The sequence below is a fragment of the Balaenoptera borealis genome, assembly GCF_965194805.1.
Source record: "Balaenoptera borealis genome assembly, chromosome: 14".
In the NCBI taxonomy this organism is placed as follows: domain Eukaryota; kingdom Metazoa; phylum Chordata; class Mammalia; order Artiodactyla; family Balaenopteridae; genus Balaenoptera; species Balaenoptera borealis.
This window is the reverse complement of record NC_138875.1, coordinates 63,107,340-63,121,565: the sequence shown is the minus strand read 5'-3', so window position 1 is coordinate 63,121,565 and position 14,226 is coordinate 63,107,340. Positions and strand designations below refer to the sequence as shown.

The 14,226-nt window shown below is 38.6% G+C and overlaps 1 protein-coding gene across 4 annotated transcripts in view; it reads left to right on the top strand.

Moving 5' to 3' along the window:
- PTPN2 (protein tyrosine phosphatase non-receptor type 2) overlaps nt 1-14,226 on the top strand; it is a 76,747-nt gene that overhangs the window by 41,077 nt on the left and 21,444 nt on the right. For all 4 annotated transcript variants that reach the window (XM_082354851.1, XM_082354852.1, XM_082354853.1 and 1 more), the window contains exons 3-5: nt 1,894-1,994; nt 8,035-8,133; nt 11,999-12,136. In XM_082354851.1, the coding sequence (XP_082210977.1) occupies nt 1,894-1,994; nt 8,035-8,133; nt 11,999-12,136 (338 nt within the window). The remainder of the gene's footprint in view (nt 1-1,893; nt 1,995-8,034; nt 8,134-11,998; nt 12,137-14,226) is intronic.

Below are 14,226 nucleotides of genomic sequence, written 5' to 3'. Positions count from 1 at the left end.
TTCAAAGTCCTGAAGGCAGGGTGTCAGATACCCTTAAAACACCCCTGAGGTCTTTCTCCAGGCTTATGGAAGGGTCTGGATGACTTGCCAGATAACTGAATTCCCAGCGCCCTGTAGGGGAACCTTCCCAGTGCCTATGGATTCTTGCTTCTTTTGCCAAATTGCTTTTTTCACTTGTGCAATAGATATGATTAGTCTCCGGGGTTTCTCTTCTTTCTGTGATTACAGCATGAGGAAATACGTTCCTTTGGTATTATATTTTGGTGGAACTTGAATTTTAGGGATTGTGTAGCATTCTAAAAGCATGCATTATTCTTCTGATATGTGTTATCTAGGAGGCGTATGGTCTTTATTTTGTTAATTATATAGCTGACTGTTTTACTCCCTCACATAACAGTTAAAGAGTGATCAAACTGTTAAAAAAAAAAAAAATGACTGTTTAAAAAAAAAAAGTGACTGTTGACATCATCTTTCCGAGAACACTAGTATAAGTGATTTACTATAACAAGACCTTCGCTTTTCCTGTTTACACATGACGTGTAATATTTACAGAGGTCTTGGGTTCAATCCAGCAGAGACATCTCACATAAATTGATGTGTGGAACTAAAGCCATTTAACATTTTCTTTCACATGGAGGTAATGTGAACAGTTTTTTTAGTTTAAAAGTGGGGGAGAGAATGGTTGTTTGGTATTGCCTTGAGGGGAGCAGTTTACAGTAGAACGTTTTCTCTAGTTAGACATCAAACATGCATGTAGGTTATAATTCAGTCATATGCCTCTGCCTGTCATATATTTAGAATTCTGAGTTAACACTAGTTCTGTTATTATACATGTGCTTCCTCTCGCAGTGTCTTGTTTCTCTTCCCCTCCCTCCAAAATGATATAGGTAAAGTTTTGTGCTCCATGTATTTAAATTAGCATCAATTCTAAATCTGTGAGATTTTCACTTTTAAAAACTAGTATATCTAAACTGTTATAACACAATCTAAGTAATGAAGTATCTTTAGTTGTCTTTTAAAGAATTGGAATATTCCAAGTGTGTTAAATATAGTTTAGCACTTGATCTAATTATATAATTAAGTGCTAAAAATTATTTTTATATAGTTGAATGCACATGTGTTGATTGAAGAAAATGAAATGTAGTTACTTTGGGAATCTGGTCTTATTTATTTGAGGCCATTGTTTTTTGTAGGTAGACTTATTATTTCTTAGGCATCAAGAATCTTAACCATCCTTTTACTTTTAGGAAGATAGGTGCTTTATTTCTTTTACTATGTTTTACTCTGGTCAATTTTTCTAGTTAAACAACAGCTAAACTACCACTAACAGAAGCACTTCCTTCTAACAAACAGTAACAAACAAAAGGATTTCATCTTTGTACTTCCTTTTAAAAAAGGGAGTAATTTGGGGGACTTCCCTGGGGGTCCAGTGGTAAAGAATCCGCTTTACAATGCAGGGCACGCAGGTTCGATCCCTGGTCAAGGAACTAAGATCCTACATGCTGCGGGGCAACTAAGCCCATGCGCCACAACTACTGAACTTGCGTGCGTCAACTAGAGAGCCTGTGTGCTGCAAACTACAGAGCCCATGTGCCCTGGAGCCTGCGTGCCACAACTAGAGAGAAGCCTGTGCGCTGCAATGAAAGATCCCGCATGCCTCAAAAAAGATCCCGCGTGCCGCAACTAAGACCTGATGCAGCCAAAAATAATAAATAAATAATCTTTAAAAAAAATAGTAAAAAGGGGAGTAATTTGGGATTTGGCTCTACTGGGGTGCTAACTTATTTTTCTTTGTCTCTTCTATCATTTTATAAATATCCAGAAAATTAATATTAAAATAAAAAAGAAATGCAAGTTTGAAATGACGGTATGATTTGTCATGCTCTGTTTCAGATGATCACAGTCGTGTTAAACTGCAAAATGCTGAAAATGATTATATTAATGCCAGCTTAGTTGACATAGAAGAGGCGCAGAGGAGTTACATCTTAACACAGGCAAGTGGTGTGATGTGCAGCCGATGCCTGACCGCCATTCTTGTGATTGGTCGTCTTTAAAACACAGCGAAAAGTGTGTCCTGACTTCTTTTGGAGATGAAATGCTGTTTCAGTTTTTTCTGTTGTTATGTAATGAATGATGTTACAATGTTTTGCAGCTGTGTATATTTCAGATAAAAGTAATCTTCAATGTTACACGTTCTCTGAAAGAAAGTTGTTCATGGAATTTGGCTAGGCCGGTTCTTTTCTGGCCAGTTGTCCTCCTTGCTTTATATTGAATATTTGGTACAAAGCCTTGGTTTGTTGATGCTTTGTTACCTTCTGCTTCTCTTTACATCACTTGAATCAGAACGAGAGGCCCTTTGAAAGCTCTTCTCTGCCCCACCCTGGCGTGTATTTTCAGAGTGTGGACAGACCTTGGATGTCAGGGCAGGTGAGGGTGTGAGCCAGGTGCCCAGACAACCAACAGGGAGGCCCAAGAGCCTGCTGCCCCTTTGGCCTCCTGCCCGATCGCTTCTCAGCACACCGGCCACACCCATGTTCCAGCAGCACTTTTCTTCCACTCTGAGATAGCAGAAATGATTTTGGTTTATCCACACCAGCTACCCTTTGTTTATCAAATAATAGATTTAATTAACAGTGCTCTCATTTCCCTCAGTTAATGATTTTTAAATATTCAAAAGATAAGCTGTATTATTCAGTATCTTGCAATCACCTATAATGGAGCGTAATCTGAAAAAATATACGTATGTAACTGAATCACTTTGCTGTACACCTGTAACTAACACAGTATTGTAAATCAACTGTACTTAAATTTGAAAAAAGATAAGCTGTATATTTATAATGTTTGAGATTTTTAAAGAACCCATTTCAGATCAGAATAACCTGTTACTGAAAGTGAAAACCGTTGAAAATGGTAAGAAGATATTCAAATTAATGTAACTATGAACTGTTAGACTATCTCTAATTCACAGGAAACAAGAATTAATTACTCTTTTTTACTTGAAGTAAAGCAGCTCCTGTAAATCAAAAAGAAAAAGAGAAACAATCCATGAAAAAAACTGGCAAAGAACATAAATTCACAGTTCAAAGAAAAGAAATAAAGATAGACAATATACATATGAAGAGATGCTCAACTTTTCTAGTAATTAGGGAATATAAATTTAAACCAGCAATCAGTTACCACTTTTCTCCTGTCAGATCAGCAGAGATTTAAAAGTTTATAATACTCAGGGGTCTAATATGTAAAGACATAAAGATACATGTGAGGGTGTTTGTTACAACTTCATTTTAATAGCATAGGGCCAGAAATAGTAGAAATGAAACAGTCTGCAAGGGGCTGGCTAAACAAATTATACACTTGCTATTCTTACTGATTATTTCTGGGAATTAGGAAAAAAGAGAGACTTCAATTTGCCATTTTCTGTAATATTTGAAGTTTTTCTTATGCGTATTCATGTTTTTAATAAACTCATTTTTAGAGTTAAAAAATTTACTTTCTATTTGAAAAAACCATAATGATAAAAAACAGAAAAGAGTAATTACCCTAGATTCCTTATCACACCCTTTCTTTCTCTTTTTTTTTCCAGTCTTTTTTATCCATTCCTCTTTCTCATTTTTAGTGTCTAAAAATGCAGTTGTTTCTCAAGATTCTGACTTAGGTTTTTTCCCCCGTCCAGTCTACACTCATCACTTCAACTCCCTGGGACCACATTTTGAACCTTTTTGTATCTTAAGAAAGAGGGTAGACTCTGGACTCATGGTATCTGTATTTGAATCCCAGTCTGGCTGCTTCATTGGATGTTCATTCATCCAGCAAAGCTTTGAGTACCTACTTTGTGGCAGCATTGTTTGAATAAAATAGCCATTCATAAAACTGCCATTATGAACTTCACATCCTAGTGGGAAGTAAAATTAACAGCTAGCAGCTAGCAATCTTTTTTTTAATTAATTAATATATATATATTTATTTTTGGCTGCGTTGGGTCTTTGTTGCTGTTCGTGGGCTTTCTCTAGTTGCAGGGAGCGGGGGCTACTCTTTGTTGCAGTGCGCAGGCTTCTCATTGTGGTGGTTTCTCTTGTTGCTGAGCATGGGCTCTAGGCGCGTGGGCTTCAGTAGTTTTGGCACGTGGGCTCAGTAGTTGTGACGCACGAGCTTAGTTGCTTCACGGCATGTGGGATCTTCCCGGACCAGGGCTTGAACCCACGTTCCCTGCATTGGCAGGCGGATTCTTAATTACTGTGTCACCAGGGAAGTTCCCGAGCTAGCAGTCTTTTATTTATTATTTTATTGAACTATAGTTGATTTACCATACTGTGTTAGTTTCAGGTGTACAAAAAGTGATTCAGTTATATACACACACATCTATATCTATTCTTTTTCATATTCTTTGCTGTCGTAGGTTATTACAAGTTACTGAATATAGTTCCCTGAGCTACACAGTAAATCCTGTTATTTTATAGATGGTAGTGTGTATTTGTGAATCCCAAACTCCTAATTTATCCCTTCTCCCCTTTCCCCTTTGGTAACCATAAGTATGTTTTCTGTCTGTGAGTCTGTTTCTGTTTTGTAAATAATTTCTTTTGTATAATATTTTAGATTCCACATGTAAGTGATATCATATAGTATTTGTCTTTGTCTGAATTACTTAGAATGATAATCTCTAGGTCCATCCATGTTGCTGCAAATGGCATTATTTCATTATTTTCTATGGCTGAGCAGTATGCCATTGTATATATGTACCACATCTTCTTTATCCATTCATCTGTAGATGGACACTTAGATGTCTTCCACGTCTTGGCTGTTGTAAATAGTAACAGCTAGCAGTTTTTAACACTGTTCTATATTTTATGTTTTGTATAATCTAAACCTCAGGATAACCCTCTGTGGTAAATACTATTGTTATCCTTATGTTAACACGAGGAATCACCTAAAGAGACAAAGGAACTTCAAATAACTTTACCAAGGTCATACAACAAGTGGGATGAGGCCAGGATGTGAAGCTACACGGTCTCCATAGACTGCATGGTTCTGCTCTTAATTATTCAGATCTGCTGCCTTGAAACTACTCTGTGACCTTGGACACATTACTTATTCCCCAAGCCTGTACTGTCGTCCCTTGGAATCTGGGGGGATTTGCTTGCAGGATCTTCTGCAGATGCCAAAACCCACGGGTTCTCAAGTGCATAGTTGTCCTTCTCTGTCCTTGGGATTCCACATACCAATCACGGATCGTGTATTAAGTTTGCCATCTGAGGTTGGTTGATTCTGCGGATGCAGAACCCATGGATAAGAGGGCCAGCTGTGTATTTATTGAAAAAAATCTGCCTATATGTGGACCCCCGCAGTTCAAACCCGTGTTGTTCAAGAGTCAAGTGTGTACCTATATTATCGATATATATCTCTATTATCTATAGAACAATGCTGATAAAAACTCATATAGTGCCTGGTACTATGGTAAGTACTCCATGGAGTATTTATTGTGGCATTTGTTACTGCTTTTTATTAGTAGTAGTAATGATAGTAATAACCCATTTATAAAACATTATAAATCTCATCACGAAAAAGAAAATGCCTGACTCATACCCTAGTGATCTCATTTAAGCCTCCTGTCCATCTTGGACAGTTTCTTTGTGTCCTGACAGAGTCCCTCCCCCCTCATTCTAAATGGGACTCAGAAGCCCGTCTTCAGCTTTTTCTTATTTCCTGAGTCTCACCCCTGCCTCCACCCCTGCCTTATATTTTTCAGCATCCATATGGGTGTTTTTACCCACGTGACCAATTGATGTCACAAATTCTGCATTTTCTATGTCGAACTCTTTCTTTTTTTTTAAACCATGCCAGCCCCCTTCCTATTTTTCTCATCTGGGTTAAAGCTATCCTCCTCATGTGTCTAATACTTTCCTTTGTTCTGCTGCCCTGCCCTTCTTCAGAGCTCTCTTGAAGTTTATCTGCACCAAAGTGGTAGCTTATTTCCTTGCCACCAGTCCATCCTTCCTAATCCATCTATAACAATTCCACCAGAATTATTTTTTGTGACATACGAATCTGGTCATATCCCTTTACTCCTTAAAGAAGAGTTCGGTGACTATTTCTTGCATTCGAGACCCTCCCACTCTGCAGGTGGAGTTTCCTACTGCGTACCTCCACGTTGCCCTCAGCAATCTAGCTGTCTTTTCCTAGATGTCCCCTAAACTTGCACATGCCTTGCCTTATGCTGGGAAGGGATCCTGATTCCCTACCCTTCCTTCCCCCATGTCAGTGCCCTCCTCATTTTTAAGGCTCTGCTATCCTTCCTGCTTCTGCAGACCTGATGGTTTACCCCTTACTCTTGTGGTGCTTGATGTGTTTCTGTTCCTTGCCTCTGTCATAAGCTCTTTGACATCTGAGACTGCTTTTGCCTTTGTACCTAGTACGTTGGAACAGAGAACACGCACAGAAAATATTTCAAAGGATAGAGAAAACCAGAGATGCTAAGTGTTTATTAAAACTGCAGTTGTTCTCATTGTCCTTTATTGCTTATTATTTTTGTCATCTTTACCCTCTAAATTTTATGAAAATTAAAAACATATGTATCAGTCCCTTGGTATAGATCTCCATTTTGCACAAGAAAAATAGGTAGTATTGCTGCTAAGTGGAAGGGCTGAGAAACCCTCTCCCATTTCAGAACCACTAACAGAATGTGCGTGTGTGTGTGTGTGTGTACACGCACGTGTGCGTGAACACACTAAGGAGCGACTTCATTGGTGAATTGATATGTCCATTTTTTTAGACGAAAGAAACGGCATTCATTTTACTGGGGATCTTCTCAATGCTGTTTTTACCTTCACATTGTTTGGTTTTGGAAGTAACTCGAGCATTGGATAACATGCACCGAAGGAGGGGAACAGTTCCTCAAACCTGAGGGTGCAGCTCCTCAGGATTCGCAATCCCTTTCTAGCATTTGTATAACTTAGAGCTTAGAGTTTATTAGTTCAAATAATATTTACCCAACACCCACTACATACCAGGGATACAACTGCCCTAAAGCTGCTTTCAGTGTAGCACCACTTGAATTGCCTTGTTTTCCACGTGGAGCTGAAGCTCTAGTCAGCGTCCTGTGAGGTGAATGCTTGTTGAGTTACTGGAGGTACAGTCAAACCTCGTTCATGTTAATCTTTACTCACTTAAAATAGTTAAAGTTTGGGCATGGCCTTCTCATCTCTTGTTTGCCCTTTATTCTTCCCTGTGCTACCCATTAATCAAAATGTGAAGGTAATTGGAAATTCATAATATGATTTGATTTTTTTTCCCCATGGCAGTATTGTGATATGCACCGTTACCCCTTTTAACTCCGCTCTTGAGGGTTACACATTCTCTGGTTTTGTAGATTAACAGTTTCATAGTGGTTCAGGTGCTTTGAAATTTCCACTTTTTCTGGAATTCTCTTTGTAGCTAACTTGGGTTGGTTGCAGGCCAGTGCTGGCACAGACTTCCTCCTTTGCAGGGCTGCCCTCATGATGGAAGGCAGGGCCTCTCTTTCTGTGGCAGAGACCGGAGGGGACAGAAATTGCCTTTGCCTGCCTCCTTTGCAGCTAAGAACACAACCCGTAGATCTTGGCGCCTGTGATTTTGACCCTGATTTGCTTACAGGTTGTGCGTGAGTACTACAGCCACCTTAGGATGGCAGTACCAGCAAAGCAGGTGATGTTAGTGACAGGTTGGGAGTACTGTCCCAAACCCACTCCTCTTTGGACAAAATCTTGTCTTGACGTTTGTTTCTACCCAAGCCTGGTTCTCCAGCCCTCAACTCTGAAAGTCACCTGAGAGCCTGAAAATTTTTCGTTTCTGCCTAAGTAAATAAAAGTCAGTTTTGATCGTTGATAATCAGTAATCCTAACTAGCACAGACCTATTTTTAGTTCAAGTGGATTTAAAGTCTCGATTTACTCTTTATGATCCGATACACTATTCTCAGACGAGAAGCTTCCCTGAAGGAGTTTCCTCGGAGCCTTACTCCGTCCCCTTTCTCTTACCTACTTTTCCTTCTCTGTTCTTACAGGGTCCACTTCCTAATACAGGTTGTCATTTCTGGCTCATGGTTTGGCAGCAAAAGACCAAAGCAGTTGTCATGCTAAACCGAATTGTGGAGAAAGAATCGGTGAGTAATACTTGATATTTACAACTTAGTGTACTGCCTGTGATTGTTAACTTATAAATATTTTCTTATTTCTTTTGGGATATTCATTCATTAGTTTTGGCCTTTAATTGCTAAAGGCTAGTGGTCAGGGTGATTCTGACCAGAAGAGCTAATGTATCCTTTTCCTTTTTTACCTTAAATATTTAAATAACAATTGCAGACCACTACCCTCCAAAATATAAGTATAATGGAGCCAGTATTGGCTAGTAGTGGTATTTAGATCTTTGGAATCCCTAGGCTTTATCACAATCTTTACAATTTATTATTATCAAAATCCTGGAAATTTTATAAAAGATTAAAGTGACAGGTTTCTAAAACCTTTATAAATTACCATTGGGTCTTCGGTCACAAGGCAGTAAGTATGGAAATGTATAAATTTATTGACATTTGAAGTGTAGTCTAAACCCAGTGCTAATTAGTGGTGCAACGTTGAGTAAGTCTTTCAGCTTCTGTGGCTTTAGGGTCCTCTTCTGTCAAACGTGCAAATAGGAAAGTATTGTCTGTCAGGTCTCTTTCAGCCCTGAGGTCTTAGACTGCTCTGCTTCTTCAGGTTCCTGATTCTTCCTTTTTTTTTTTTTTTAAAGATTTAATTTTATTTATTTTTGGCTGCGTTGGGTCTTCGTTGCTGCACATGGGCTTTCTCTAGTCGAGTGGGGGCTTCTCTTGTTGCGGAGCATGGGCTCTAGCCCTGCGGGCTCAGTAGTTGTGGCACATGGGCTCAGTTGTTGTGGCACGTGGGCTCTAGAACGCAGGCTCAGTAGTTGTGGCGCATGGGCCTAGTTACTCCGCAGCATGCGGGATCTTCCTGGACCAGGGATCGAACCCGGGAAGTTCCCCTGCATTGGCACTGCAATGTCCCCTGCATTGGCAGGCGGATACCTATCCACTGCACCACCAGGGAAATCCCTCTTCCTTTTTTCTAAATTAATAGTTGCCAGTTTTCAATGGTAGTGAAGGTTTTTCTCATCTGTTTCAGATCTGAAGTGGCGTTAACATACCGGAGTGTCCAGCAATGTCAGCGTAGTCGTTTACAGTGGTTTTCGTGCTTCAAGTGATGGGGGCTCTATCAGTTGGGACATTTTGAGCAGCGTTGCCAACTAGAGGATTATAAGTTTCATCCCTCATTCTGCAGTTTAATTAGTATAATAAAAAGATAAGACTGCCACCAGAAATCAGAAATCATGTTTACGGTGGTTGGATCTAGAGTCAGGTTTCATTGTCTGGGGGAAGGTCACCTTGTGGGTGGGAGCATAATGTTTGTCAGCGTAATGATGGTGGCAGCTGTTGCTGGTCGGTGTTTAGCTCCTTAATTAATTAGGGGATATAAAATAGTGATATTCCAGTTTTATCATTTCTTCTTGAGCTCTTGTTGGAATACTTCTATTAAAAAAAAAATAAACCTCCCACTCTTGTTACTTGGCCACTTTTAAATAGGAAAAGCAGTTTTCAAACGAAGTTGATTCCCTAGTGTCCTCAACATGTGACCACTTAGGTTTTCTTGGTGTGGGGGCAGGGCGGGAGGGCATCAGGTACTGTGAAGTCATGGATTCAAACATCCTTGATTCATTTCACTCCATGGCAGTTATTATCCTTATTTGTAGTCAGATTTTCCCTTCACTGGCCAGCAGGAAGCTCTTCAAGTTGGGCCCTGAGTTCTTTTACACAGACCCAAGAGTCTTCATAGCTACTTGCTGTCTGGAATGACTCCATATTGCAGGCTCATCTTAAACTCTTGTGTAAGAATCAGCCATTTCTATAAGGGGCCTTAATTTCTTTCAGTGGGCAGTGGTATTTCAGGGTCACAACAAAAGTAGGGATGTTTGTTGCCACTGGGTTGGTCTTTACAGTGAACAGAGCTAAGGAAAAATATGTTTGTGTGTTAAGGTAACACAGCGCTAGTGTTCATACTGATATTTCTGATTCAAATTTAGGCCTATAGGGGTTGGCTCAACCCTTTCTATCCTTTATCTGTTACAGCGTTTTCCATACCGTGAATTCTGGTTCTCAAAGACACTAGTGATGTCAAATATCTTATAGTGACTCTTTTACTTTGTCTGATATTGCACACAGAAAATACTCATAATAACAAAATCAACTCCATCACCAAAATAACTACTGAAAAAAAGTTTAAAATGTTTTGTTTTTCCCATTCTCTGTTTTTTTTTTAAGTTGTACTTTATGTACATTGTCAGAGTTTATAGCACATTATACTCTGTCCCTTATGCCCCTTTTGTGTAGGCCTGTATATGTTGAGGTGTCTCTCCAGTCATTCTGTCTGTAGCTCATACTCCAAAGGATCCTGAGGAAGGACTCATGGGCACCATAGTCCCTCATGTCTTACGTGCCAATGACAGTTCATCTGCTGGCTCAGTGCTTAACAGTCAGTTTGGCAGAATATAAAATCTTTGGCTCATATTTGCTTTTCTTTGAACAACTTAAATGTATTACTCCATTTTCTTCTGGCATTACAAATTACTGTCAAAGTCAAATGGACATCTTTATTTCCTTTATAAGTCACTTATTCTTTTTACCTAGGTTACCCAAAGGATTTTTTTCCTTCAAACCCCAATAATTTTACCAAAATATTTCTGTGTTGGTCATTCTGGGTCAGTTTGTCCAGGGGCATAGAGTGCTTTTTCAGTATGTGATTTCAGACATTTTTTCTTTCTTTAAAGAAAAATTTATTGAATTATACTTGTTGACATTTATTCTGTTCCCTTGCTTGCTTTGGTGTTCTTTTCTTGGGTTCTCCTATTATACATGTGTTAGGTTTTCTTTGCTTATTTTTTATGTTTGTCACATTTTCTCTAATCCTATTTGTCTCCCTCTTCATTTCTTTTTTATTTTAAAAATGTCCTTCTTTTTCTCTTAAACCATCATCTGCTGTGTTTAGTCACATCTCTTTTCCCTAGTTTAATTAATTAGTCTTTGTTGATGAAATGTGTTCTATTATTTCTGATTCTTTTTTCTTTTCTGTCACCTCATTTCTGAGTTGTTCAAATTCCAATTTATGCTCTTTCACTTCTGGTGTCATTTTTTAAATGTCTTTTAGCTAACCTTTTGAAGTGTCAGCTCATAGTATTCATTTGTTTTGGGAGCATTTTTATTGTTTGTTATTTGTAGCTATTTGTGATTTGGAAAAGGAGAAATGGCCATATTTTACAAGGATGTTTTTCTGCTGTTTTTTCCTAATGAAATGACTCTAGCTCACCTTACCTCAGCCTGCTGGCCTCATAATTTGGCTTTTGGGAAGATGTTTTTATTGTCACAAATACAAATTCCATGTCAATAGTTCTGCCAAAATGTAACAACTCTAGGTAAAGGGAGCTTATCTTCTAATTCTTTCCCCAACTTAATTTTACTAAGTAGGTATGCAATGTTATTTCTAGATATGTAGTAGTATTTAGTAGCAGATTAACGGGTATTTATGGAAAATACTTGTAAAATAAAGCCTTTTCAATACTGTTTGAAGATAAGATTCTTGTAAGAGTTTGATATTTATAGAAACGTAGTGTGAATGCCAGTATGATGTTAAAATATACGTTACCCTGCTTTAGAAATGACAAATTGATTTTCATTTTATGAACATGATATCTGTTTATGGCTTTTTTTTAGTGTATAAGTTAGAGGAACATTTTACAAACCTGCTTTTGTAAGATGTCAATCTTATTAAAATACATTAAACATCAAACGTAGTGCGACTATTCTTAGATTTGGGTACTTGAAAAATATATAGCGTGTGTGTGGTTTGTTTTCCTTTCCAGCTTTTTATGGTTTCATTATGTCTATAAACTAAAAAAAGCCGTATGCATATTCTTAAATTTAGGTTAAATGTGCACAGTACTGGCCGACAAAGGATGACCGAGAGATGCTGTTTAAGGAAACAGGCTTCAGTGTGAAGTTCCTGTCGGAAGACGTGAAGTCCTATTATACGGTCCATCTGCTGCAGTTAGGAAACACCAATGTAAGACTTTTCATGCCCAAACGATGGGGCTTTATATGATGATTTTAAGGATTATTCTTTGTTCTTAGGTATGAAGTTTGGGGCAGCCCATTCATTTCAATAATACCTATAATAGTGTACAGCCATAACCTTTTCCTTATAGATTTTGTTCCTATATGTGGTAGCTCTCTGAGGACTCTCAAGAAACCCTAGAAACTAAGAATTTTAAAGTTCAGGTAAATATTTGAGGATTCAGAATAACTTACTAAAATTAGTCGGGGATTAAGAGAGAGGGCTTTAGAATCAAGCCAACCTGGATTCACATCCAGCTCTGCTACTTAGTGTACCTGCTCCCAGACCTCCTGAAGTCTGTCCTCATCTGTGGGATGGAGATGGTGGTGCCTCCCTCTCAGGGCCATTGTGGGGTCGGGTGAGGGTGTGTGTGCAGAGACACTAACACAGACCAGGTGCCCTGTAAACGCCAGCTCTGATACTTACTACTGTTGAGAGTGTTGTTAATTCAAGGGATTAGTCACACGGAAATTTGTCTTTATTAAACTGGTGAAAATGGTGAAGTAAATTTACCATATGGTCTCAAGAACATTTACTTGGATTTTTTTCCAGATATATAAGACTTGTTCCTGGTACTTGGTTGAGATACAGGTACAGGGTGGGTTGTGAGCCTGCTGTTGTCAGGCTGAAGATTGAGATACTTCTCCCCTCTTCCCACTTACCTCTTTGCCTTCTTTGATGCGTAATTAGAATAACTAGAAAATATGAAATAAGAGTGATTCTGCGTTGCTCTCAGAAACTAGAAAAACTAGAAAATAGGAAAATGTTTGCCCAAAAATGGCTTCGGGAATGTATCTAGTCTAAAGCGAGATACTGTTTTAGTTAACTATTAAGTGAATTGAGTGCTTAACGTGTGATCATTAACCAAAAAAAAAAAAGCTTTGTGGTGAAGGGAGATATATACACTTTTTAGATATGCAGAAGTACCTTTTATGGTTGATCTCCTAAAACACCTCTCTGTTTTTTATTACATACTGTAAGTACAGATGTGTGCCGAGTGCTTCGGGCCAGGTCCAGCTTCCATGACTTTCATAGCTGAGCTTATTATGGGATCTCTTAGGTCATCCAGGGAGGAGGCTTCTTTATGAATCTCCTCACTGTATTTGTTTTGCACCAGTGATTCCAAACATACATACAAACATACATACATTTGCATGTATCTTTAGCTGCATTGAAATACATCAGCTACTACTTGGTCCTGGTTTGTCCACTGCTCATTCCCAGAAACAGACCTGTGCTTCCATAAAGTTCTCATGGGTCTTGGAATCATCTTCTCTTGGTGTTTACTTATCCCAGGTACCTTGTCTGCTTGTGGCATTAAAATTTATTTAGAAGGAGGTGGGCATAGGTGTTTTTCTGTGTCCTGAGCATTGATTACACCTCAAATAATAATAAGATAGAATAACTTTTGTATTTTCTTTATCACTTTGCAAAGTATTTTCACATATGTATCATTTGTCCTACAGTCTTCCTAAAATGTGGACAGAGTAAATATTCTTAATATCCCTGTTTTTCATACTTAAAAAAAAATAACCTGAAAATCTATGAGGTTAATGGATTTTTTTCCATAAATAGATTACTCAGTTAATAAGTGACAGACCAGAACTCAAATCCAGATCTCCTAACTTCTAATGAGATGGGACCAAGTCTTTTGAAAAAGATGCTGATTGTTGTAAAGGAAGATCCTTGGTTCTAAAGTTTCTGAAATTGAGGCCGCCCTGGGAGCAGGCCAACCACTACGTTTTAATTGCTGGCAACTGTGTGATTTCTTACTGCCCTGGGTTCAGAGTACACCATAATTAAATAGCAACAGTTTATGTTCTATTTTACAATCTTTAGTAAGAGCTAGGAGTGCTAGAAGAATAAAGTAGCGTTTCAGTAGGAGAGACAGAATTGCATTTGGTTAAGTATTTAGACTCAGGAGCCATGTGGCCTGAGTTTAAATCCCAGCTCTACCACTCCTGGCTGTGTGACTGGTCCCATTATTTAACCTCTGTGCCTCCGTTTTCTCATCTGCAAAACGAGGATGATGACGCACC